This window comes from Crassostrea angulata, chromosome 9 (genome assembly GCF_025612915.1).
Source record: "Crassostrea angulata isolate pt1a10 chromosome 9, ASM2561291v2, whole genome shotgun sequence".
Taxonomy (NCBI): domain Eukaryota; kingdom Metazoa; phylum Mollusca; class Bivalvia; order Ostreida; family Ostreidae; genus Magallana; species Magallana angulata.
In genome coordinates, this window is record NC_069119.1 from 24,200,028 (window position 1) to 24,224,770 (window position 24,743).

The window sequence follows — 24,743 nt, forward strand, 5'->3', positions numbered from 1 at the left end:
CTCTCTCTCTCTCTCTCTCTCTCTCTCTCTCTCTCTCTCTCTTTTGTATTTCACTTTCTTTCCACTCGTTTTTCTTTATCTCATTTTTCTCATCTTTTCGGGATTCCCTCTTCATTTCTCACACCCTCTTTCGCTCACCCTTAATTTTCACTCGCTCGCTCACCTCACTCCCTCCCTCGCCCTCCTTCTCTCTTTCTCACCCTCCTTTCTTCTTCCCACTGTTGGCCCCATTCCTCTCGCACAGGCCAAGCATAGAATATAAAAATGACTTTGCGCCTTTTTTTTCATTTTGCTAAAAAATGAAAAACTGAACTCCACTTAATTTGCATAACTTGGGATTAATGCCATTTATGCTTGAATGCGGTTGTAATAACCTTGAACTTGAACATAATTTTGAAAGATGGAACGATATGACATCTCATCGCATTTCATTCATAAAATGAAATTTTGTTTTCATAAGTATACCCTATTATGTTTCATTTAGGGTTATTTGTTTTATGAAAGTTTAATTCCATCCTTTATCTGATGTTTTATTTTTTTTTTATTATTATTAAATTATAATTTATTAAAATTATTGAAATTCTTTGAGGCTTGCGATTCCCTACTAAATCTCGGATTTATCCATTTCTTTTGCCGTGAACTTCGACAGAATGTATATAAACCCTGTTGGAGCTTCTAATAGATCAAATCGTTAACCAAATGCATTAATGGGTTTTCATCGGGTTTTTAAAATTTATATCTATTTACATGTATTTATATACATAGTCCAGTGTCTTTGAGATTAGACTTTACGAATCAATTTTGTAATGAATATAGTCCAAAACATTTCATCGATGACTATTTTGATATTAATTTTAATCGTAAAATTAATCAACATCGTTGTTAAATTACAGTAACAGTACCTATAAATAATAAGGAATTTAACCATTCTATGAAATCAGGAGGTGATTAAATATGGTCATTTGATTACTCCATACTACTCAAATGTATTCCTTAAATACATGCATGTTCAAGTTTCCATTTAATTTCGTGTTCAAGGGCTATTAAATAACCAAAGTAACTAGACAGATTGACTAGCAAAAAAAATGAGTGTGCATTTATTTATTTTTTTTATCAATGGATGGCCAATATATACAACTTGCACACAATGAAATCTCAATATATTGGATATTTTCACAATTACAATTAAGTGCATAATAAATGCAACAAAACTTAAATGTCAAGCGGAGGAAAACTTAGATTACGAATCTGTCGACGCCATAAGTAACGCGACAAATAAGAATTTATTATAATAAGTTCCACTGTACACTCAATTTTTCACAGTAAATGACCTTAATCCATTACCGCATCTCTCGGCTTTTTACCCATTAATTCAGACCTTTGAGTTCATTTTTGGAATGCCTTTCGTTGCATGCAAAATGCAGTACATGCAGCGAAACTGATAAAAAAATCTATGCCGATGCCCTAAAAAACATCTCGGGTATACGGAAGTACATTATATAATGCAATCATATTACATGTATATGTATCACGTCAAATTGGCCTACATCCATTATAATATAATAAGGGCAGTGTAGCTACATTCCACAATTCCACAAATCAATCACCTGTGTTTAAATAAGTAGGCCTATATCACACTCATGGGCATCAAATCTATATGTACATGTAGCAGCATCTCTGTCAGTCTGTATCAGTTTATAAATCAATGTGCAAACGTAAAACATTAAATTACTCCAGCTTAAACGTTTCATCTTTCTTTTTTTCACACGTAGCTATCAAATTCAATCAATGAAGTTTAATAAAATAAGATTAATCCTGAGCAAACATCAAAACCTATTACATGTAATATGAAACGACGTGCAAACCTGTATGAGACCTCAGTTTCAGCAAATTAACACGCTTATTAATAATTGGGTTTAAGGTTCAGTGTGTATGTTTCTTGTAAAGGTCGGAAGATTTTTATTTTTAATGCATTAGAAAAGGCATACTTTAGCATATTTCATTGTAAAAATGATTTTTTAATGGCACAATGAATTAAGAGTCACGCTTTGTTCACACAATTACAATCATTTTTGAAGATCTTCATTGTCAAGAAGGTAGAAAAGTACTATAGAATGGCAACGACCGACGAGCCTCGGTTAACACTTAAAACTGCATTAAAACAATACACTGGAAGTCCAGATTTTTCATTTGGTGATAATGGTGATGATCATGACATTGGTCATATCTGACCACCTGAAGCCTAGACCGATATATTAAAAAGGAAACTATTGCATGCACGACTTATCAAATGCCGAAAAACCTGACATTTTTATTAGAATAACGATATTAGAATTTTAAGCACATTCTCATGGTATGATTTAAAAATATTGGGCACGATTTGATTGTTAAAAGAACCTGGCCCGGTATTGATAATTTTGTATTTTGGTAAAAGCACACGATATAAGTATTAAAATTTGTTAGCACTAAAACTATTTCAAACATTACATATTAATTTAAACGCCATTGATTTTGGATTTTTATGTTTGTCATAGATAAAAAGAAATTAATCTCGCATTTTGCAATGCGTAAGTAAGAAATAATTCATTCATAAGCAAGTATTACATCATAAAAATGATATTTATTGCTCACATGGATTAATAATTTATTATAAATGATATATAAGACTTTATTTAATATGTTCTACGTCATCGGTTTCAGAGAGTGTTGATATGATACAGTGTGGTAATCCGGGAAATCGGATCACACTTAAAACTGTAAAATTTACAGTATAAAGAAAGGGGGAAAAAATGATGGGTATATAATCAACAGAGGGTTTCAATCGGACTTTAACGAATATTTTCGGTACAGCATTTCTGCATGTCGGAGAGACTTGCGAAGATGTTCGACTCGAGATATTGCGAAGTATAAAAATAATCTATTGACAATAAATGTAAAAATATGTTTTTATTTTTCGAAAATCAGAGGCGTCGGCAGGTTTCCTGGATCCGCCCCTGTAAACATCAAATTCATAAGGATCCACGTTTATCCTTGACTAAACGCATAGGGCGCGCTTAATTTTCCAAAAATGTGTACACCGTGTCAACTTGTAAATCAAGTGTAGCAAAGAAGTGGTCTGGTTTAGACTTTTCTATATAATACCGAGTCATGGGCCTGTGTTTTTGAGTGTAGAACTGAAACCGTGATAGCGGACGAATGTTAAGGTTGGAAACTTGACAAATGATTCAAGAATCATAACACAACAGAAGTCGCATTTAAGTTGTCTTTTGTGTCAAAGCAAGAACATTTGAATTGTGCTTATTTTATTGCATGTACATGTATATCAGAAAAACTCTGGTTGTCGCTGAACATTATAGATTCTCTGTTAAAATTTGCATCTTTTTCCATCATTATATTTATTCTTAATTTCCATACATCATGTACCCTTCATCATATAAGTATTTTTAATATGCAATTATACAGAGATGTACACGGTTGTACACCCAGTTATGCTAAATCAAGCGCACCCAAAGTACACTATATGTACTTTATTTCATTTTCAAATCATTCTTCGTCATTGGGTTTTACCAGGTGCTCGAAAGGATTACTGTGTATTCATTGATTTGATTGGATTATCGAATTGGCGTATTTACAAATAGAAAAGAAGATTAAATACTTTTTAGGAGCCTAAGTAGGACAGATCATAACAGAGATTACCAACAATCACAGATTGATATTTGACGTAAGTCGTCTTGATTCGTGTATTCACGACCGTAAGAAGTGTTGAAAGAGATATAGTCTTCTGACGCTGTGCTTATATGTACGTGCGCATTTAAAAAAAAAGTGACCGATTAGAACCATTTTCACAAGAGCTTGGAATTTGGGTAGTTGTTTCAAACGGCATTGTGATGTAGGCCAGTCTATTCCATTGCTGGCCATTCAGCCATGGCTCTTTGAAATCACAAGATTTGTCTGGCTTTTGATTTAAGATTACGCAATCGGTGTATATTTCGCTTGAAACCAGCGTCATTTTGAACTTCTTTTGACACAAGAAATAGAGAGTTACAAAGTCCAAGGCCTTGTTAAAATGGTTCTAAGAAAACGTCATGTTGTTGTTTTTTAGAATAGTAAAATAACATGACGTGCCCGTAAATTTCTACAATGTATCGTCTCTTCTAGTAAAAGAAGGCACAGTAAATCTAAGGAGGCCGGATGGTGAACAAATTAACCAATAAGTCTATCTTAAAAATTTAAGATATACAGTTTTAAGGCTTGAACAAATATATTCAGTAAAGAAAAATGTCAAATTTATCTACTTTATAATACCGTTTTAAAAATCTTCATATAAAGTTTCCATTCTAAGGGAAATTAATGAAGTCGAAATATGGTCAGGGCGATTTATCCATTAGTATATTATAAAATCATAAATATTGTTGTTTTTTTTTTTGGGGGGGGGGGGGTGTCATAAGCTATAAGTTAAGTAAAAATCCAACTTCAAATTTAGAATTGAAATTTCGACATTTTCTAGTATTATATTCAAAAGGAGATCCGTGTTCAAGACCGTCCTACCCTCTGAAGTAATGTGCCCATGCGCAGATCCACGAAGTTTCGTTGAGTCCATAGTTACCTTTACTACGTAAAACACCTTTGATTTCCAGTTGATGTACACATGAGCTCCTCTTAAAAATAAACCAAAGTGCTTTTTTTTTATAACAACATTTATTAACAAATTACAAACTTCATTTGTCTCTGACATAGAGTACGTTTGTACTAACACTTGTTCTTAAGGACCCATTCGGCTTGGCGTCGTGACTAACTTAAACCAAAGAGTAACCGCTGTTCTTGAACATTCCTCAAATGTAGGGAAACGAAGGTACCCGTTCTGGAAAAAGAAAATAAAACGCGCCTGGTAAACCTCATACGTAAAAAATCAAAAGCTCTTTCTTTCATCCTTCTCAACCCTGTGATGTTAGAATCACGTCCTGTGACGCTTATACGGTAGGAAGTCTTCCAGAATTCCTTGTGAACACAGTAGCTGATAAAAATTAGAAAAAAAATATCATGATTGCTTGAATGTATGTCGATATCTAGTACTAATCACAAGAAACGGCTGTATTCGGTTATTTTCGTTAGTTCTTTTATTACGCATGCGCCGTCTGCGCCGCCGACGTTTTCCCTTCCCTTTCCCTTTCCTTTTTCGAAATTTTCCATTTTTTAAGTTTTTATTTTCTCTTCGAAACAACACCGGACGCACCATTCGACCACAATGTTTACAAGATATCCTTAGATTTAGAGCATTGTCTTTAGAATCTAACATGGATTGAATCAATGTCACGGGGAGACTAATTTTTTGCCACCTAGTCTTTTTCACTCGTGTTCTTAAAGCCGTGAGGTAGTGAAACTTTTCGTCCTTTTGATTAGGTACTTTCATCACCCTTAGTATAACCTTTCTGCCCCGGGATCTGCCTCTTTTTCGCTTTCTCATTAAAATCCACAGGTGCGCACTCACCGCCTCTATGTATTCTTTTGGTTTGGTGCTCACATCAATGCTGAATGAGAGTACGTTTCTTCCGGAAATATTTTCTGCAAATATATATAAAACCAGGTTTTAAAATTATGTTTATAAAAAAAAAATTACGGAAGAATCAAGCAACCATGCTCATTTTAATAAAATTTTTTGGTAGGTGAACATGCTGTTACAATAATACATGTTCATGTATCTTTCTCCTTGTGCAATTATGATCAACTTAAATATTCTAATTTATGGTCAACAAATTACCGATCAGATCTGCCTCCTAAATTTAATATATAATTTTTAATTACTTAGCAAAACATCTCAGTATCTTAACTTTTAAAATTTGAATGTTTACCCATTTTTTCATATTAAGCTCTCCTTCTTAATTCTAAAGGAAAAATCATGAATATGTAAATATAGACAAAAATGGCCACGAATATCCAGCTCCTTTAACAATTTTAAAGGTGTTAATTCAAATATATAAAATTAATAATTATGTAGTTGGCACAAAGCACCCTAAACTTTTAAATTTGTTCAAAAGAAGGATCAGTACCCCTTTCAAGGTCAGAAAGAATGAATATATGGCGGGTTATAAAAATGTTTTCCTCAAGTACTATATAGCTTGAACAATTCAAAGTTAAACATCAATCTCAGCTTCTTGGGATTTGCCGGCAGAGCTCGGAAAACACTACGAATGTTTTAACATTTCCTGATGTTAGAGTTTTATAGAAAATGAAGTCGCTTCCCATTAAAATATACGCGATATACAGCCTTCTGTATTGCTTCTGGGGTATATAATTTAGGGTATATAATTGACCTTAATGAAGTCTAGCTCACATCTAAACAGATCGTAAAATGTGTTATATCAGTATTAAATTTTATAAAAAGGGTTCTGGCGGAAAGATCCGTGAAGTTGCGATTGACTTAAATATATAACTTATATGTGGTACTTCCTGGAATTGGCCAATATATTAAGTTTGTTCAAACTGTGACACCCAAGGGGCCGAATGGCTTTCTAATCAGAGTTAAGAGTTCTTTAGAGTTCATTTTAAAAACAAATAGAAAGCAGCTTTTAAATTATAATTCTTTTGAAGAACATGAGAGCTTTAAAGTGTAAAATTGATATTGAATTTAGGCATTATGTACGTTTTCAGGTTTATAAGCTCCCCGTCAGATCAGAGAGTGGGGTGGGGTAGTGGGTGGGTGTACATTATCATTTTCTTCTTCAAGACCACTTTGCAAGTGTAGTTCACAGTGACAAAAACAGTCTTTCATGAAGAACTTTTTTAGCTTCAAGTTTACGATCCACTCTTTAAAAAGGTATTTTAATACTATTACCTTACATGATTACCGCATTTAAACAAAAAACAACTTTTAAGGATTTTCATGTATATTCATATTTAGTTCACAACTCTGGTGAGCGATGTAGCCCCTGGGCTTCGTCTTTTTGCTGTATGTATATATAATTACGATTCTTAAAAAAAGAGAGCACTAATCAATTTTATCTGCAAGAGCACTCAAGTGTAATTATCTATTTTTGTTCATAAAAAAAAACTCAGCTATGTAACAGTCGTAAAATTCAATTTCAGATTTCTATCTATACATGCATGTTTATAGGGATATTTTAGTACACTTCTGTAGATCCCCCTTTGAAACTTTAATCGCAATTCTCATCAGTTTTAAATATATAAAGAGTTTTAGATTCTTGTCCCGTGTGGTTTTGTGACTGGCACAAAACGCTACCATTTAATCCTTCCTAATTATTATAAACAGTGTAAGGAGAGGGGTATTTGCGGGAATTATTGTCATCTTTAAAAGACATTTGTGTTTATTTCTGTGTGCGTTGATATAGCACCTGTCAGAAAATTGCGGTGCGTTCCCATTCATTCATTCATACATTCATTCATGGCCTAGATGTTTTACAAGCCCATGCTAAGATTATGAATGAAAACGCTCGAATATATATGTGTATGTTGTCGGCGAAATGCTCTTAAAATCCAAATAGAAAGCTTTGTATAGCCATAGAAGAGTTTTTTTGTCTCCCAAAGTACATACACCCAATTCACGTCAAATATATCGTTATTTAGCCCGCCTTTGTTATGCAATATCATCCTCTCTAACTGGCTGCCAATAAGTTTGTACTTCAAAAAGAGGGTATACGCATTAAGGGGGATTTCACGTAGTCGGTCCTTTCTTATATATACTCGTATTACCTTTAAAATGCATTGTCGATACATGGCGCGTAAAAATGATCATTAAGAGTATACAGAGGAAAACGAATTCCCTTAGAAAATTGGATGGTAGAAAAGGAAAACAGAAGGTCCAACTAAAAACGGCTACATATATGATTTGTAGCTTTAGCTATTATAATGCAAAGAAATTAACATTTCTTAAATTGAAAAAAAAAACGTTACTTATATCCTATATGTCTAAACAGAAACGTTCTTTTCAATATGATTAAAACAGTCTCAATCATGTTTTTCGAAACTTCCGCCGTTTTAGTCTGTTCTTAAAGGGAAACTAAAACGTATGCCCCCTTTTTATTTACTAGCTAATTGAATATGTTTAGGTATGTAATTCATAATAAAAGGTACCCAGTAGGTCAACCTGAATGTATAATAAGTCCATATAAACAAAAATTCAGAAAAAACATTCAGCGTACTACTTTGGTGCTTAAAATCTCGAGAAAGATATTGGTAAGTATTTGAGAAAAAAACAAACAAAAATCCAATTTTCCAAGAATGTCAAAGTTGTTCTGAACCTAACAATAAACACTGCTGTTAAATTTCAAGTATACATGGTTAATTCAAAACCGAAACATCACAAAGCCCACCTTATCAAAGCATAACTTACTACATTGTCTATTTGTACATGTTTACATGTATAATTTCAAGAAATAATTTAAATTTAAAAAAAAGGTTAGAGCAAGGAAGAATTAGATAAAACAATTTACAAACCTGGTTTCTCGGAGAAACTGACTATTTCTGCCATTTCTGGTAATTCCGGTTCCTGCATAGGCTGAGTCTGCGGCGTTTGTGGGGTCTTATCTTTCTGGGGTAGGTTTTTGGTCTCCTTCTCTGTTAATTTCGTATTCTGCACTTGTATTTTGTCCTGAATGTTTAACTCGTTCATGATATGTTTTTTCAGCATGTCAATTCGAACTTTTTCGGCAAAAGTTAAATGAAACACGTTTCTGCACGGAGGCGTTGTACAGTTCCGATTGTTGAACGGCCTGATTTGATTAGATATCCCAAAACCACGAACAAGACACACTGAAGTTGTGTAAAGCACAAATATCCATAATGCCAGCACGGAAGACTTCCATCCTAGATCCATCATAAATTTCCTAATACGTGGCCCTTTGTCTGGAGAAATAAAAAAAGAGAAAGAGAAAATAGTTTTTAAACCTCTTTTGGAATATCGTTCGTTCTCAATTGTAGCACACCCTTACGTCATACATCTGATCAATGTTTTTTTTTTTTATTTACGAGTGTAGTTTGCCTTACAAAGTAGACAAAATCGTACTGATTCGAGAGCAAACCGAGAAATTGACAGCAACTCGATGGAATCAATACGAGAACTGACCAGTTTATGCAAATGTAATATCTGACGTTTTGGTTGTAGTCAAGTTACACATGGTTCATATTGCTGTCATTCATAATAATTCTAGTGTTCAAGTAGGATGGTGCCTAATAATTCTATTCACAATCCGGCTTAATAGCGTATTTGTTATTTCTCTTCGACTGAACGTTGGCGGATTTTTCTCTCGAAATTAGTACATGTATGACTTGTTTAGTTTTCATTGATGACACTTACATGGAGCGTGATATCATGGATTTTAGTGTTCATTGGTAATTAGAACCATTTTAATAAGTCCTTGGACTCTCAGTATTAAGTAACTATCTATTTCTTCAAATGACACTGGTTTTAAGCGAAATTTACACCGATTGCGTAGCCTTACCTCAAAAGCCTGACAAATCTTGTTGGTTTCAAAGAGCCATGACTTAATGGCCTACAATGAACTAGACAGGCCTAAGTCACAATGTTGTATGACACAACTACATGTACCCAAAGTCCAAGCTCTTGTTAAAATGGTTCTAACGTTTAACGCAATAGTTCCACGTTTTTGATAGTACATATGTGTATATACTCGAGTAGATTGTATAAGCAATATAATAAAAGTACAAGGCTAAAAAAAAGAAAAAAATACAGTAAAACACAGTTAAAGCGAACACGCTTATAATGAATTGAAGCTTACAGCGAAGTGATTTTATTCCCCAAGTCTCTATTTCGTGTTGTTAACTTGACGGATATAACGAATTACGCATATAACGAAGTTAAATTGCCCGTCCCTGGAACTTCGTTATAAGCGTGTTTTACTGTATACGAATATAAGACCCATGTAGTTTATTCCCCATTCCTCAATTAATGAAGGCTTGCAAGCGAGGGAACATGTAACCCCACCCCCCCTCCCCCCCCCCTCCCCGATGAAGCTATATTATTCAGTCAACCTAATGGTGACTGCAAGGGCTTCTCAGTAAGTTTGATCACATACCAACCAAGTTCATATCCCAGTAAATATTTTAACATTGCTGTTTATTACTTATACTTACGTATGTATGATTTAGGCAAATTATTCATAATTGTTTGAATTACTGAGATTTTATGTTAACAATAATCCAAGCGACCTACGATAAACGCATGCTATTATCATTGTGACGTCATGAAAAAGTTCATACAGAATTGAACGGGTTTTTTTTTAATTCTATAGGTTCATAACGAAACATATTTACAGATGTAAATAAATGTATATGTCCATGTATATATTTATAATTCAGCATTTTATCCCAAACAGGTCTAGCTGTGTTGTATTCAGATACAAGCTATTCAACACGGGGTGGTTTTTCTATCAATTTCTTTCTGTGGTTCAGGAGTAAAACATCCCACCCACGCTATACAACAATTAATCAACTCGCTATCCAGGCAACTCATATTGCACGGCAGTACAAGGTTTGCGCAATAAATCATTGATCAACAGGAAAAGATCAATTTGCCTTCGAAATCCGAAACTGATAAATGATATTAGAGTGTGGTTCTATTGCCAGAATGTTTGATACTCGATATATTATACATGTAACTGACACATTCATTCTTTGTTTTAAAGCATCAGCATCCGTTTCGTTGTTAAAAGAAATTTGATTGGTCAAATTAAATGATAATTTTCTTTAGTTCAATGACAGTAATAATATCTTTCTACGCAGTTCAAGCGACCACTCCATGGATTGAGAGTTTACTTGAAACAGGTTTTATGATTTTTCAATACAATATAATGGAACAAAATTGATATCATTGTAAAATATTCACACACTTCGTATTTAACAATAGGATATGCCACTATTTTGCATTCTAATCCATGTTATTACGCATTAGTACATTTGTACGTATAACGCGTTTAGAAGAAAAAAAACGCGATTTATTAAAGCGATTTGCGGTTTTGTTGTTGTTGTTTAAAAAAAAAATAAGCTGGCATTATTACATGTATTGCCCAGAAGCTGTTACAACGCGATCTTGTTTTTAAATCCACCCAATAAAATCAAAATTTACAAATATGTCAGTATAGTAAATTTTCACTTAGTTTTTTTCTCGAAAGTAGATATCGGTGATCAAACTTGCAATCATTTATTTTTTGGTTCCGAAAATAAAAAGATTTAAGCATGCAGCTCGATGTATCAGTTCTCTCTCTCTCTCTCTCTCTCTCTCTCTCTCTCTCTCTCTCTCTCTCTATTACACACAGCGTTAAATGTACCTCCGGCATGCCAAACAATGTATTATAATCCATCTAATGGTTCTTAAAATAAAGTGCAGGAAAAGTGGTCCAAAGGTTATATTGACTGACCTACATTGTATTCATAACCATTTGTTTAGTTATGTTGACCGATATACTTATTTACCAATCCAATCTGTTTAGTCATATGTTTTAAAGAGACCGACAGGAAGTATGGAAACCAGACTACAGTATCATTTTTTTTATAAGAATAAAAAAAAATTCTATTTTAAAAATTATGAAACTATCGAGAATATTGACTAGTGTCGCTTAGTGGGCTTTAAGAATAACACATGTTCATTATGGTACATCAAATATCCATTTCCAATAGCTATTCCTGATCTTTGTTCAATGGCAACTAACTTGATTGTATGGATAATGCACAATAAACCGGAAGTGATCATGGAATCCTTTAGGTGCCTGTTTTCGGTATTTAGCACAATCCTTCAAATTAACATGAGATTTTTTTATGTACGCTCATGGAATCAAAACAATTCTAACACGAGCGTTTTTTTTTTTTTTGTTTTCTTTTGTTTTTTTTGTTTTGTTTTGTTTTGTTTTGTTTTGTTTTTTGTTTTTTTTTTTTTGGGGGGGGGGGGTAGCATAGTAGCATGGAAAGTAGTTTCTTCCATTACGAATTTGAATTATTGGAACCTGAGACTAAAATATTTTTTTCCAATGTCTTAATTACTTTCAAGAATAAAAAGGTGATAAGTTATCTGTTATAACTCATATCAACGCATTAACTACATGCAAAATAAATAATGCTGCAATTGAGATAATGATCACGTGACAATGATGGTGATTCTTAGCACCTAGATAGATAGAAAAAAGTAGAGCTAATGGATGAAAAGCCCTTAAAATATCGGTGATGGGACTTTGAAGATCCTTTAATAAAATGTTTATTTTACCCTGTCTGAAAAATTCACCCTACACAGCAATTCCATACTTTATATTAACATGAAAAAAAAATGGATTCAAACGTCTCAACCTTAAAACCCAATTGCCAGCTAACATATCAGAAATACAACTATGAAACAAGGAAGTTAACTTACAACGAAGTGGAAAGAGCCAAAATCTTTTGTAGACACACGAAGCAAAAAATCCTTATATTGTCCGAAATAAACGACCAATTATAATATATCGGCCGGCTTGGTTTGTTACCACTGGTATTTTAAACAAAACTACTAGGGGACGATTGTGAAACCGGTTAATTCAAAATAAATAAGGCCATCAGGACCAGCGAAACAAGCTGCTGCTAATCCCTTTAATCTTTTAACAATGTAGATTTCTGACACACTCAGATCGAAAGTCGGATCAAATGAGCAACTTGTGTATCCAGGAATTTCTAACGACTATTATCCATTGCTCTCGTGTATACGTTCCATTTATTAGCTTACCTGGTTCACTCAATATTATTATTCAGTTATTACAATATAATCTACATGTATTATACATTACTGAATAAATAACTGCTTCCCCCCCCCCCCCCCACACACACACACACGCGGCAAACGATATCATCCCTCGAACCCTCCACCCCACTCTGGACAATTGTTCTTTATCTGCGCATTTTCCCTTGGTAATATATTTAAGCAATTGACACTTCCTTAACTTTGTATGTGGTTTTATGACACTGCATTAGCTGTTTCAGAAAGAGGGCCGTCCAGTATGGATATATTGTCGTAACGGATAATCGTAAACTTGCAGTATACTTACTTATTAATTGTGATATACCTCTACATGCATGTATTTTACATTAACATTCTTGAAAATTATCAGAAAGAGGGATTAACCTCAACTCTTCAACGAGCTGTCAAATTTGAATTGACAACTGAACTGAGGAAAATATACATAACTCTTTAAAAAAAATAATGCATGGAACAAATATTGTTTCCGACGTTTATGGTGGAAAAACAAATCTGACATCTTTGTGTGTGAGAAACATAAGTATGTCAATATTTCAAAAAAGCTTTAAGTCAAAGTTTTATTATTGCTTAAAATCATCTCCTCTTTTTTCTGTTTTTCGGCGAATGAAAAATGGCGAAGCTTCATCTTCTGTTATATAACTAGGCATAAGTTATGTTTGTTTGACGGAATTAAATATCTTAAGGAAATTGTTTGGTGAACAAATCACTTATCAGATGGCACACGTAAAATGTTAAGTATCATTCTGATATTTTTGTCCATTATCTATTAGATTAGTGTAAATATTTTGAATATTTTGAATATTTTCCCATGTATTTGTCACCAGCTCTTCCTCTCAAGAAGACCAAAAAAGTCTTTAAAATGGCGACGACCGTCGATCCCTCTTAGAAGGGGCTGGGTGGTTGTAGCCATATAAGACAATAAGAATCTCTTTAAGGTCGAGAGCTCTGCATAAAGATATGGAAAAACATTTTAATTTCAAGGTGAAAGTAGGTGCAATTTTTGTTGTAAAAATAACAGTTTGAACTAAACAAGCTTTTTTTTAAAAAAAAAAAAGGATGAAGAAAGGTCTGATGGAGAATTTGATGCCCACCCGTTGTCAAGACTTCTTAGCGGATGATATACGTCATACTTATTCACTTTGTGTAAAACATTCTGAGGTAGCATTACATGCATGGGTTAAAGAGTTCTGTTAACAGTCTTTATCATAACAGGCGAGCATGTGCTTCCCCAGGCAGCACGCTATTCGCCAAAACCCTGTAAGCCTCTTTGGTTGGGATTTGAAAGCGGTTAATTTCAAAGCCGGAGGGTCTGTTTAGTGTTGTCCAGGTGCAAACTGCGCATTAGTGTATGCAGCTAGTGTTGACCATTGCTATACTAACCATGAATGTGTATATAATTAATCATATACTAGCATGCAATATGAGTCATTTCATTTGGAGCTGGATGCTAATGTTATGTTTTTGTTTGCGCAACAAAACATGTTTACTGCACCCTTACATGTATCCCGTAACAACAACCAGTTGCGTTTATAAGCCTATAAACGCAAATGCTCTCATTAAAAAATCTTCTTCTTTTTATATTTTAAAGTTTGACAGACAAGGTAATTTTTTGCAACAAGCCGGCAAAGAAATGACATTTGTTTACAGGAAAACGTTGTTAAAGCTATAAATGGTGCGCCTAATGTCCGAGCTCCATTCTGATTGGTGAACTAAAATGTATGTATGAAGTGATTCCAAAGTTAACTAAACATTCTCTTTAACCCTATAGATGTTAAAACAAAAGAAACCTATACTGTGATTTCATTAATATTCGCGAGCACCAATTTTCGTGGATTTATTGAAAATTAAACTTTCAAAGTAACGAAAATTTGTGGACACCGAACGATATCGAGACTTGCAAATTAATGAACATTTTTAAAATATTACTTCGTGGATCAACTTAAGAATAAAACCAACATTAATAAACTTAGTAAAGACATAACACAGTAGTACATGGAATAATAAAAATACATGTACACTTGCATTTGGACACTAATTAAGCCTTTGTTTCTTCGCGACGACGCGCCTTTGATACTACATGTACGTAAGAAACGGGGGTTTTCCCACGATATTACATGTAAATCCAATTAAGTGATGTGGATACATGTACAGATATTATGGTCCTCGCGGGAGAAGTCGTAAATATGACCCCCCGGGAGCTGTCTGGGCACGAAGGTCTAACCCTCATTTAGTAGCTCCACGAGAATCCAGACCGGGAAATAATTGAACAATTTGTTTATTTTTTTTTTCCTAATCGCATTTTAACAGGGAGACGTCCCCGTTTTTTCTGATTTTATCGTTACCCCCCCTCAACATGTGTGTATAATACGTCTTATTGTCCACATGTCGTTAAGAATAGCTGAAAATCAACAGGCGTAGTCTCAACAATTTTCCATCAGATAGCTTTTAAGTGGACGGGGCTAGATGACCACTGTCAATTTAAATATTTCTTTGCTTTCAAATATAGTTTCCGCCGAGAGTAAGGCTGGATTTGGAAATTTACTGCATATAATGGTAGACTAATTGAATCGGGACTGTGAGTTTGTGTGAATCGAAAGGGGCATTCATCAATTTAAATTTCCTTTATTTAGTATTTTAAACTCTTCTGAATGTTTTGCTTTGCTGCAATCTGCAATAACAGCCAGTTCTGACCTACATTCTGAACCCCCACGTGTACGATGTATGTACATGTATATATGATTTCACTCAATCATTTATAATCTTATAAATTGTTATTTTTTAAAACACGATCCAATATCATAATAATTCTAAGCTAAAAAAAAACTGAAATGAAAGTGTTGTCAATCTAATAAAATCAAAATTAAAAGCAGCTTTTAGAATTTTTTGGGAAAGTGTGGATTTAAAAGTTTGCTCAGTGTATTTATCTTCGAGCAGTGATATTAACATGAGACGAACGAGTGTTTGAATCACTATAATAATACAAGTAACTTGTTTCTTTCAGATACGACACCGGCATATAACACAGTCAGTTAAACTTTTAGACCGGAACCTACATTTACATTGTTTCGACCTATTTCACGGCAAAACTCAAACCCATTAACCCCCCCCCCCTCCCCATTTATGCCCCCTCCAAAAAAAAATAACAACACCCTAACCTAACAATTTTGAAAAAAAAAATCCTATAAATAAATAAAACTACCAGAAAGGATTGAAAATGTCCGTTTTCCTACGCCCCCACCCCCATTAAGGTGTTACGGGACACCGGCTCCATATTGTGACGTTCTTCCTATAAATGTTATATCGAAATTAACAATTAAGAAACATTCATTTTCATTTGCCGAAATTGTTATACCTTACAGCTAAGCGGAACACTACGATTCTGTTGTTCTGTAAGTCATCAGTGCAAATTCCGCTGGGGCTTTCATTATAATTTTCACCTTTCCAAAAAAATGTTAAAACATGTTTTGGTCAAATATTGTATTTGAAAATTTTGAATCGGTGAAAGTATCTTAATTATATTTGATGTACTTTTATCCACATCTATATTTAGTGTCCCATACCACCTTGAGCTACATGTATATTCTACAACGAATGAAAATAACTAGTCTAAGAGTTATCTTTCTTGTAGAGCACCGGTTCAGTAGGAATGAAATGTGTAGTTCATATTCACGGACGTTTAGAAAACATAAGGTCTGCTTGTATAATGCACTTTGAACACACGAAATTCAAGAAAAGAAAAAATTATTACTTAAAAGATAGTACACGAGGTTGTTAATGATAAGTAATAATTCTTTTTAGCCTTTTTTTAAATACTAGGGAAACGCAACTTAAATGTCAAAGAGGATGTGAAATACCACCCTCCCCCAAAAAAATTAAAAAAAAAAGAAACAAAAAAGCAAAAAAAAGAAGAAAGACCTGCCCACCCGACCATATAGCAAAGAATGGAATTCATTAAACTTCATAAATGTTCAAAATCAAAGTTCTGATCAACATATGACCTGACCTGCTGATATTCATTTTATCCCTCTGCATAAAGGCATCGTTTTCAACATGAGTGCATATATACAATAAGGGCATTGAAACGTAGAAAAAAACTTTATAAATATTAACGTGACAAAAGTAAATCAAATCCATTAATAAATGAGTGTAAGAAAACTCAGTGATTTCAGATCGCATGACCTACATTCGCTTTGAACGAATAAATAATATAAACATTAAGATGACGTCATGAGTGATTTCTTTGCACCCATTCTTAACAACGTATGCTGTTGCACTGTATTGTTATACAGCCTTTATAGATAAATCAAAGTCCCATGTTACAAGCATATGTTATTTTCTGGCAGAAGGGGAATAATGACAGGAATGCGTCTGTCTGTTTCTATGAAATCACGGAAAAATTCTTTTAAAAAATGCGAAGAATTCACACTTAAAACTTAAAACAACAAAATCCTAATTTTTGTCTACGATTGTTAAAAAACACTTAAGATGACGTTAAAATAATTGAGTAAATACGTCTGTTAAAAACAATTACGATGCCGTAAAACAACAGAGAGAGAGAGGGGGGGTTGTGAAAAATAAAACGATGCCGTAAAATAACTAGTGATACACGCAGAGAGAGAGAGGAGAGAGAGAGAGAGAGAGAGAGAGAGAGAGAGAGAGAGAGAGATAACGACGTACTCACAGTATCGTCCTTTCACTACATAAAGACTCATATTAACTCCAATCGTAATCGAGATATCGATTCACTTTAGAATGATTCATTTTTAATCAAATATCACACACATAGTGTTCTCATTTTCAATCTTTAACACAATATCGGCTCGGTCATTATTCAGAAAATTAAAAAAAAAATGATAACAAGTTTCAAAAGTATTACGACACCGGGCAATTTGTTCGAAATTGAATAACAACTGATTTCTGAAAACTAGGGTCTTGGTATTTTTTCGCACACAAAATTCTCAAACGATCTAGATGGCGGACGTATCATTAGGACTTTCAATATCCAATTGTCATATGACAATTGTCAATGTATGTGGACCACTCTGTAAAATAATACACCTACATAAAATAACAATGAAGATCATAAACGTTGGTCCCAAAACCGACATCAAAATAACTGACAAGAGTGATATTTACAATTCTGGACCAACGTATGTACCCGTTCAGATTGCCCTTTTACAAACCCCAAGTGCTTTGCCGGAATTATTCTGCATTATCACAGCTATTGAAAGGCCAGGGTAATTATTTAAATTTGGTTTTAAATAGAAGTTAAAAAAAATATGAATTGGCTTACTTACCCACAAACCGATGAGGAATCTTTGACAGCCATTGAGTGATCATTGAAACTGATTTGACCTATATAATTTGACCTGATTTCTACAGCTGCGTCTGACGTCATCACCCATCTTTCTTCCATTTAATAATTAAAGCCTTCATTCAATTGTCACACATCTGCAAAGAAGTCACGAAGAAAAATGTCTGATTAAAACGACATGCTATTTATCCCATCGCTTTGATTTTGCGAATGACGTTAGTGCGTGTGAAAGCCGCATTTCGGAAGGTACCGCCCCTTACCATAACAGAAGAAGTAAAAAAAAAAAAACCCAAACACTAAAAGAAAGCACTGGAAAAGCACACAGGTCAAAACGGAGAAACGACAAACGTAACTGATATTGATATGATTCTTAGATATATGTCAGAATATAACAGAAGTAAAAAAAAAACCAAACACTAAAAGAAAACACTGAAAAGCACACAGGTCAAAACGGAGAAACAACATATGTAATTGATATTGATAAGATTCTTAGATATCTGTCACACCCCCCCCCCCCCACCCCCCTCACCATTCTGTTGACTCGACGTACCGCAAAAAAAACCCTACTGTATACTGTCGGTACGTGTAGCATTAATTTACTAGCATTTTCATAATCCTATGGACTTTTTAAAAAGCTGAACAAAGCAACTACAGTGTATCTCTTACCTGTATTTAAATATTGATTCAGTTTGTATGATACAAATATAATTAATATTTCAATTTTATGCATATGCAGGTAAATAAATACAGCTTTTTCTTAAAAAAAACCAACAAAAACATTAAGCTGTAACTTTAGTATATATTTTGTCCATGTATACTTACTGATCATTAATTGTAAACCTTGCCTCTTAACCCCACCCCCCCCCCCCCCCATCCTTTTCCGAAACATTCCGATCATAATTACAATGTACATGTGTATGTATGCATCGACTGGTAGAGATAACCTTATAATCTAAGAGTTTCGTAAAGAAATACAAGTCAATTATACATGTACCAGTGGAAGTTATCTCCCTTATCGGACGATGACTGAACCTTAAATTGATATGTATACCAACGATCGGATGTTTAGCATTATCCGTAATTATTGAACATTTTTTAGCATAGATAACTTTCTCCTTTTATTTCTTTATACATGTAGTATATTACGTGTAATTTCTTGTAAACTAAACCTGTATTTTCCCCGATTAAGGCTGCGGCTTCAATATATTTTGATGGAGTAACACCCACACAGATTCTAAATTGCCCACTGGGGAAATGACCGTAGCTTGCAGTAAACACCGAGGTCAAACTTTACTATACAAATGGCCATTTTAGAAGTTTGAGGGTAATGGTTCAGTGAGGAAAAAACTATTTAAACAACCCTAAAAATAAACATATTTTTGTAGACGGAAGGTTGTGACTTTTTTGCACTGGAAAGCTAGCCACTTCAATACGCTTTTACCCCAATACCAAGGTCCTATTATGAAAGAGGAGGGATTATAAAGGAACAAAAATGGAATTCATCGACGTTTTGATAGAACCCGTAGAATGTTTGAAGTATCTTGGATCGCAATCGAAGTATTGTTAAGGATGATTATTTAGCTACAGGAAAAAACAACTTGAACAAAGAGGTAATATAGTCGATTTCATTGAAATTTGCTTTAAACACATAATTTATCACAGAATCGTTACGGTATCAAAATTTCACGGAAACTCACTAATAAAATATTACCGCTTTTTAAAAAAAATATCATAAAAAAAGGACAAGAACAAACCGAGAGTGGATTCCATGCAGACAATTTTCTCCCGAGGTTAGAGGGAGGGGACCGAAGGTTGATTAATCCTTTCGATTGCCGGAGAAAGATCAATGGGATCATTTTATTTGGCACATGAGAAGGGGTGGGGTGGTGGGGGGGGGGGGGTACAAGACCTATGTCCGGTAACTTCACTACTACCTGTATATGATTCTAGTTATTTTTTAATTTTCCTGAGGAAGGCGGTGAAGGGGAAGGGGAAGGGGGTCCGTCCCTGTGGACTCCCTTCTAGATAAGCGCAGATTGAGGGTGGGGTTGGGCTAGGGTATGGAGGTAAGGGAGGCTGCCCTTTACAGCGATCCTACCGATGTAGTTTATTTACACAGTGTACGGCAATTGTAACTACTCGGTCATTTCCGTCACCGCAAATATCTTTTTATCGGTTACGGAAAAGGGCGACGCCGGTGACGTGACGCGGTGTTTGATAAGAACCTGGTCCATTAGATACCTGTGTTCATCCCACACACTCACACACCGGTCCTTCCTTGTGCCGTAATTTATATAGACTGTCACACCGCCGCTCTAAGGAGTTGCCTCACTATCTTTTAGTCAATTAATATGCAAATTCCACATCCAGGTGGTACCATATTATTTGTAAACAATTTTTCTCAGAATTAAGCTAATTAATTTGTGTTTTCTTAATTACGTACATAAACGTCATGTTTATTTTTAAATTAGATTTTTGAAGAAAAGGTCTTTCAGTATATTAAGAAAAACGAGATAGAGAAAGAGGTTAACATTTTACCTGTCATTATATATCATTTGCCACATACCAACATATTTATTTTTCAACTGGTAATATTATTCATGACATTACATCATTAATTTGTTAATCCAAGCCTCTGTTTTTTCAGGAAACTGATTAATTGATTAATATTCCTTCCAGAATATTTCTCTCGTATCATGCAACGCAAATCTTAAGATCTAGAATTACTGAACAAGGCTTCAAAAATATTTTTTTTTTACATTATGACGGCACTCGTGCAAGTCTTGAAAATTCTGAACAATCAAACTTATGACTCTTATATGATTGGTTTGACCGACCTTGATCAAATGAGTTGTTTTCAATTTAACATGTAGAATATGAATAATTTTAAATGTGATTCCTCGGTTTATTATAAATCAATTCAAATCTAAATGAACCATCTCACAACGCGCGGATCCACAAAAAATTTCCAGGGGGATTATTTGAGTTTATGGGGGGGGGGCAAGGGGAGGTTGCGGTCTGAGGAATATTTTGGGTAATTTTATAACGTATATTTAAAGAAATTTGAATTTTGCAGGGGAGGGGGGGGGGGGGGGGGTTCTGGACCCCCTGCCCCCCCCCCCCCCTACATGTAGATCTGCGCAAAAGGTCTAAGACCAATTCAGTGAGTGCATATATTAAGACAACCAGCTACATGTCATTGTAATCAATTAATAAATACATTTTCAAAGCAATCTAAATATACTTGATGTTAGATCCGCTCGCTTACTCGCTACACAAACGTTTGTTTCTAGTTTTAATTAGATTGTTTTCAAAGTAATTGGAACCGTTGTCACAGTTTTGTCTCCAATGCAAAGCCTCGCTTATAGCATCTAACAATTAATGTATTAACCGTGAATATTTTATAACACAGTTATATGCATCTTCCCAAGTCAAGTGTTTTGGATTTGCTCGTCCTTGTGGGGAGCGGAGTGGACCGAAAATACTTGGCTAGCGAAGATGAGATACAAGGCCACGACGCACATTTTTTCATTGACGGGGTAGAATTTCAATCGTTCGGTAACGCTGTTGTAATCAGCATCTAGAACATAAATAATCTAGAAACTTACCGAACCATTTATCACGTAGACTAAGCAGTATATATACATGTACTACAGAGGTTTTAGAAATCGGGACGATTTGTTATTCTTCGGAGAATTTGCATAAAGATTTTAAAACGTGAGACTTTAAGAACCAGACTGTGCTGGATTGTGGAATCAATTACAAGATGAGCATAGCATGAACTGTAGTTAAGGTTGCTTTTTTCACATTTCCTTGCATTCTTCACTCTTTTGTATGAGCAAAAACGATAACATGTGAAATGCCAATGTGAAATGACATAATACCGTTTTATGATGCTAGATTGTGCGATAGCCCTTCAATTACGGGTCGTCTGCAAGTGTGCTTTTTTGAAAAGATTATTTAACCTAATTCACAGTGTTTTATGTGAAGTTTAGATAAATTCCCTTCAAAGAGACGATGTAAATTTTATGTTTTAGTTAAATTCTATTCATTGTAAAGGAACACTAGTTCTTTTTTTATAGGACAAAATTTGGCGGCTTCTGCTAACGCATCAGTTTATCGCATGGAGATAAATTTGGAATTTCAAATATCACAAAACGAATGGGAATAATTTCTGATGACTCGGCCGAAAAGTTATGAATGGGAGTATGGAATGTCGCATGGTAAAAATCAGCCGATAATAGAAAGAAGTGACGCTAATTCAGAGTTTCCGTGAAAAAAAAAAATAAAAAGCCCGACGAGATAACATCATGCCTAGTTGTGATGAATGGTCCGGAAAGTGAAAACTCATGTGTTTATCAAAGCATTATATGAATAAGAAATTTAATATACACATATCTCAAGAGGTTGCCTTAACTTTAAAAGAGTTTACCGGAATAGTATTCAGATATGAGAAACATTTGTGGTATTCAAGTGCATGCTAATATACATTGTCGAGAAAATCAAACTTTTGTTCCAAATATTTAACCACATTAATATTGAAGCGCTTAAGACTCTTGAACGACATAGTTTTTAATACACAATAAAACTGGACTTGAAATACAACAGTTTCCCAGTCGGCATGCGTAGAAATCATTGATTCGGAATTTGGAATTATGTAACAGAACAATTTGATGAGTCGAGCTCGGAGTTGTTGGGGTTTTTTTTTCTATTGGCAAGCTTAAAAAATGTGTTGGTGTGAATAAAAAGAATGCAGATAAAACCAACATTTCTGTAATCGTGCGTTACAAATGAAGATAAAGAGGGGGTGGGGTATACACGTATTGGCAGAAAGGATTGATTAGAAATGTTGAGGGTGTGTTGTGTTGTACGAAAACGGGGGAGTTAACCCCCGTGCCTTCCCTCATTTCAGCCCCACCCACCCCAGCCCGGGATTCAACAGATTAAATATGACATCTTGAGTTTGAGGATGCATATAATTAGATATGACATTTTGAGTTTGAAGAATCTGATGTATATACATAAACCCATATTCACTTACACGTATTGAATCTACATTTACGCAATTGAGGTCATCAGTATAAAAAGAAGGTTGCACCGAAAGTTAATTTTTCGATTTAAAGTCGTGTGGTTGGTATGTTTATGGGTGTTTTTATTTCATTAACTCGAAAAAAACATTACAATAAATAAACAACGAAAATCATTAAGTTAAATAAATTGGTTCATCTTTTCAAGATTGTGATAAGAGTTTGTCTTTGGCATTTTTCTAAAAACACGTCACAGAACATCATGCAGCATGTTTCTCAGCAAACTTGAATGGCTCATTGATTACGAATCGAAAATTGCTGATAAGCTACATGTACATGTATTTACTCAACGTTATTCTGTGAAATCTTATAAGATGTAGATACAAGCTACAAAATGTATAGAAAGATAGACTAAGTTCATTCTTAAGGAGACTGGGTTGTCAACAAAGTAACCATCAGATTTACCTTAGTCTTTAAAAATATGGTTTGTTTAGCTATAAACTATTATTTTAGTACCAAAAAATCCATACATTTAACCTTTCAAATTTAAGTGTTTTTCTATATAATTGTAAATAGAGCTCTTATTTTAAGGAGATCAATACTGTCTAAAAAATGGCCACGACCTTTAAGCCCTCTTAAACAGTTTACTGTAACGGCATTTACGTTTCTTAATTAACGTGGCACAAATTGCATGTTGTGCATGTAATATGGATTTTGTTGATGAGTAACTTAGTAAGGTTAACCCATCATGCATTATTTTCGATTTTATAGTCGAGGGCTTAATATTAAATCTTGATAATCCCTTACATCAATATCATTGCTAATTGTTTATGAGAGAAATTCGGATTGATTGTTTTGGGGGAAATTTACTTACAGCGATAAATTTCCACGACAATTTACGTAAAAGTTGCATTGTGTATATTATTCTGCGTAGATATACATTTGGTCGTGGGAATGTATTAATTAATCCTCGGATGACACCAACTTTTAGAGGAGCGTTAAGCAATTTGTCTTGTTTGTTAATTGCTGTTGAACGAACTAACAAGTTCCTTGTTAATGCACATGAATGCATGTTTATCTTCAATCGCGCGTGTTCTTAATGAGATGTAATGGAATTAGGCGTGCAATGATAAGCTTGTTATCCCCCTGTCTTTATTTGCCGTTTTTTAAAAAAAAAATCTCGATCTTCTATAATAAATGCTATCCTTTTTAAAAGCGAGAGCAACACTAGATCAGAAAAGAGCCTCGCATTGTTATTTTCATAAACAAATCATAAACCATCGCGGCGGGGTCTTAAAGCATGACCAACAATACCGGGCTATGCACAGAAATGTCAATGCGGAGAGATATTTTTTTTCTTAATTCATGGATAGAAAAAATGATTTAAAAATTAAAAATGGTCGCCTTACCGTCGGTTAGAGTTTTTCCAAGAGATTCCTAAAGAAGACACTTAGGACGTGACGGAGTCTGAACCATTTGTAGACCATCGGAGACATTCTGGAGTCACGTGTTTTTGATACATATAAAAGTTTGCATTAGGGCATAGTGGGAAGCGTGGATTGTATTGAAGAAATGGGAGGGTTTTTTTTTGTACATCGCGTGACGATGTCTTCCGTCTACGGTGGGCGTACTTTAAAGGGGATGGATACACGTA

At 34.4% G+C, this 24,743-nt stretch overlaps 1 protein-coding gene across 2 annotated transcripts; it reads right to left on the minus strand.

Annotated features, from left to right (window-relative positions):
• Positions 1-4,686: 4,686 nt before the first annotated feature.
• Positions 4,687-24,629, minus strand: LOC128163947 (uncharacterized). Of its 2 annotated transcripts, XM_052827642.1 has the most exons (4): positions 24,499-24,629; positions 18,046-18,199; positions 8,452-8,859; positions 4,687-5,562 (listed from the first exon to the last, which is right to left on the minus strand). In XM_052827642.1, the coding sequence occupies exons 2-4, from the start codon at positions 18,086-18,088 to the stop codon at positions 5,039-5,041; spliced, it is 975 nt and encodes a 324-aa protein (XP_052683602.1). In that variant the 5' UTR covers positions 18,089-18,199; positions 24,499-24,629; the 3' UTR covers positions 4,687-5,038. The 2 variants fall into 2 exon arrangements, with proteins under 2 accessions (XP_052683602.1, XP_052683603.1); XM_052827643.1 differs by lacking the exons at positions 18,046-18,199; positions 24,499-24,629 and adding an exon at positions 12,374-12,548.
• Between the last annotated feature and the right edge of the window lie 114 nt (positions 24,630-24,743).

Excerpts from the sequence above, each read along its gene's own strand:
- LOC128163947 (XM_052827642.1), bottom strand. The coding sequence starts at position 18,088 with ATGATCACTCAATGGCTGTCAAAGATTCCTCATCGGTTTGTGG. Across the intron at positions 8,860-18,045 it reads GATTCCTCATCGGTTTGTGG|ACAAAGGGCCACGTATTAGG; the intron begins GTAAGTAAGCCA and ends TTATTTCTCCAG. Across the intron at positions 5,563-8,451 it reads CAGTTTCTCCGAGAAACCAG|AAAATATTTCCGGAAGAAAC; the intron begins GTTTGTAAATTG and ends ATATATTTGCAG.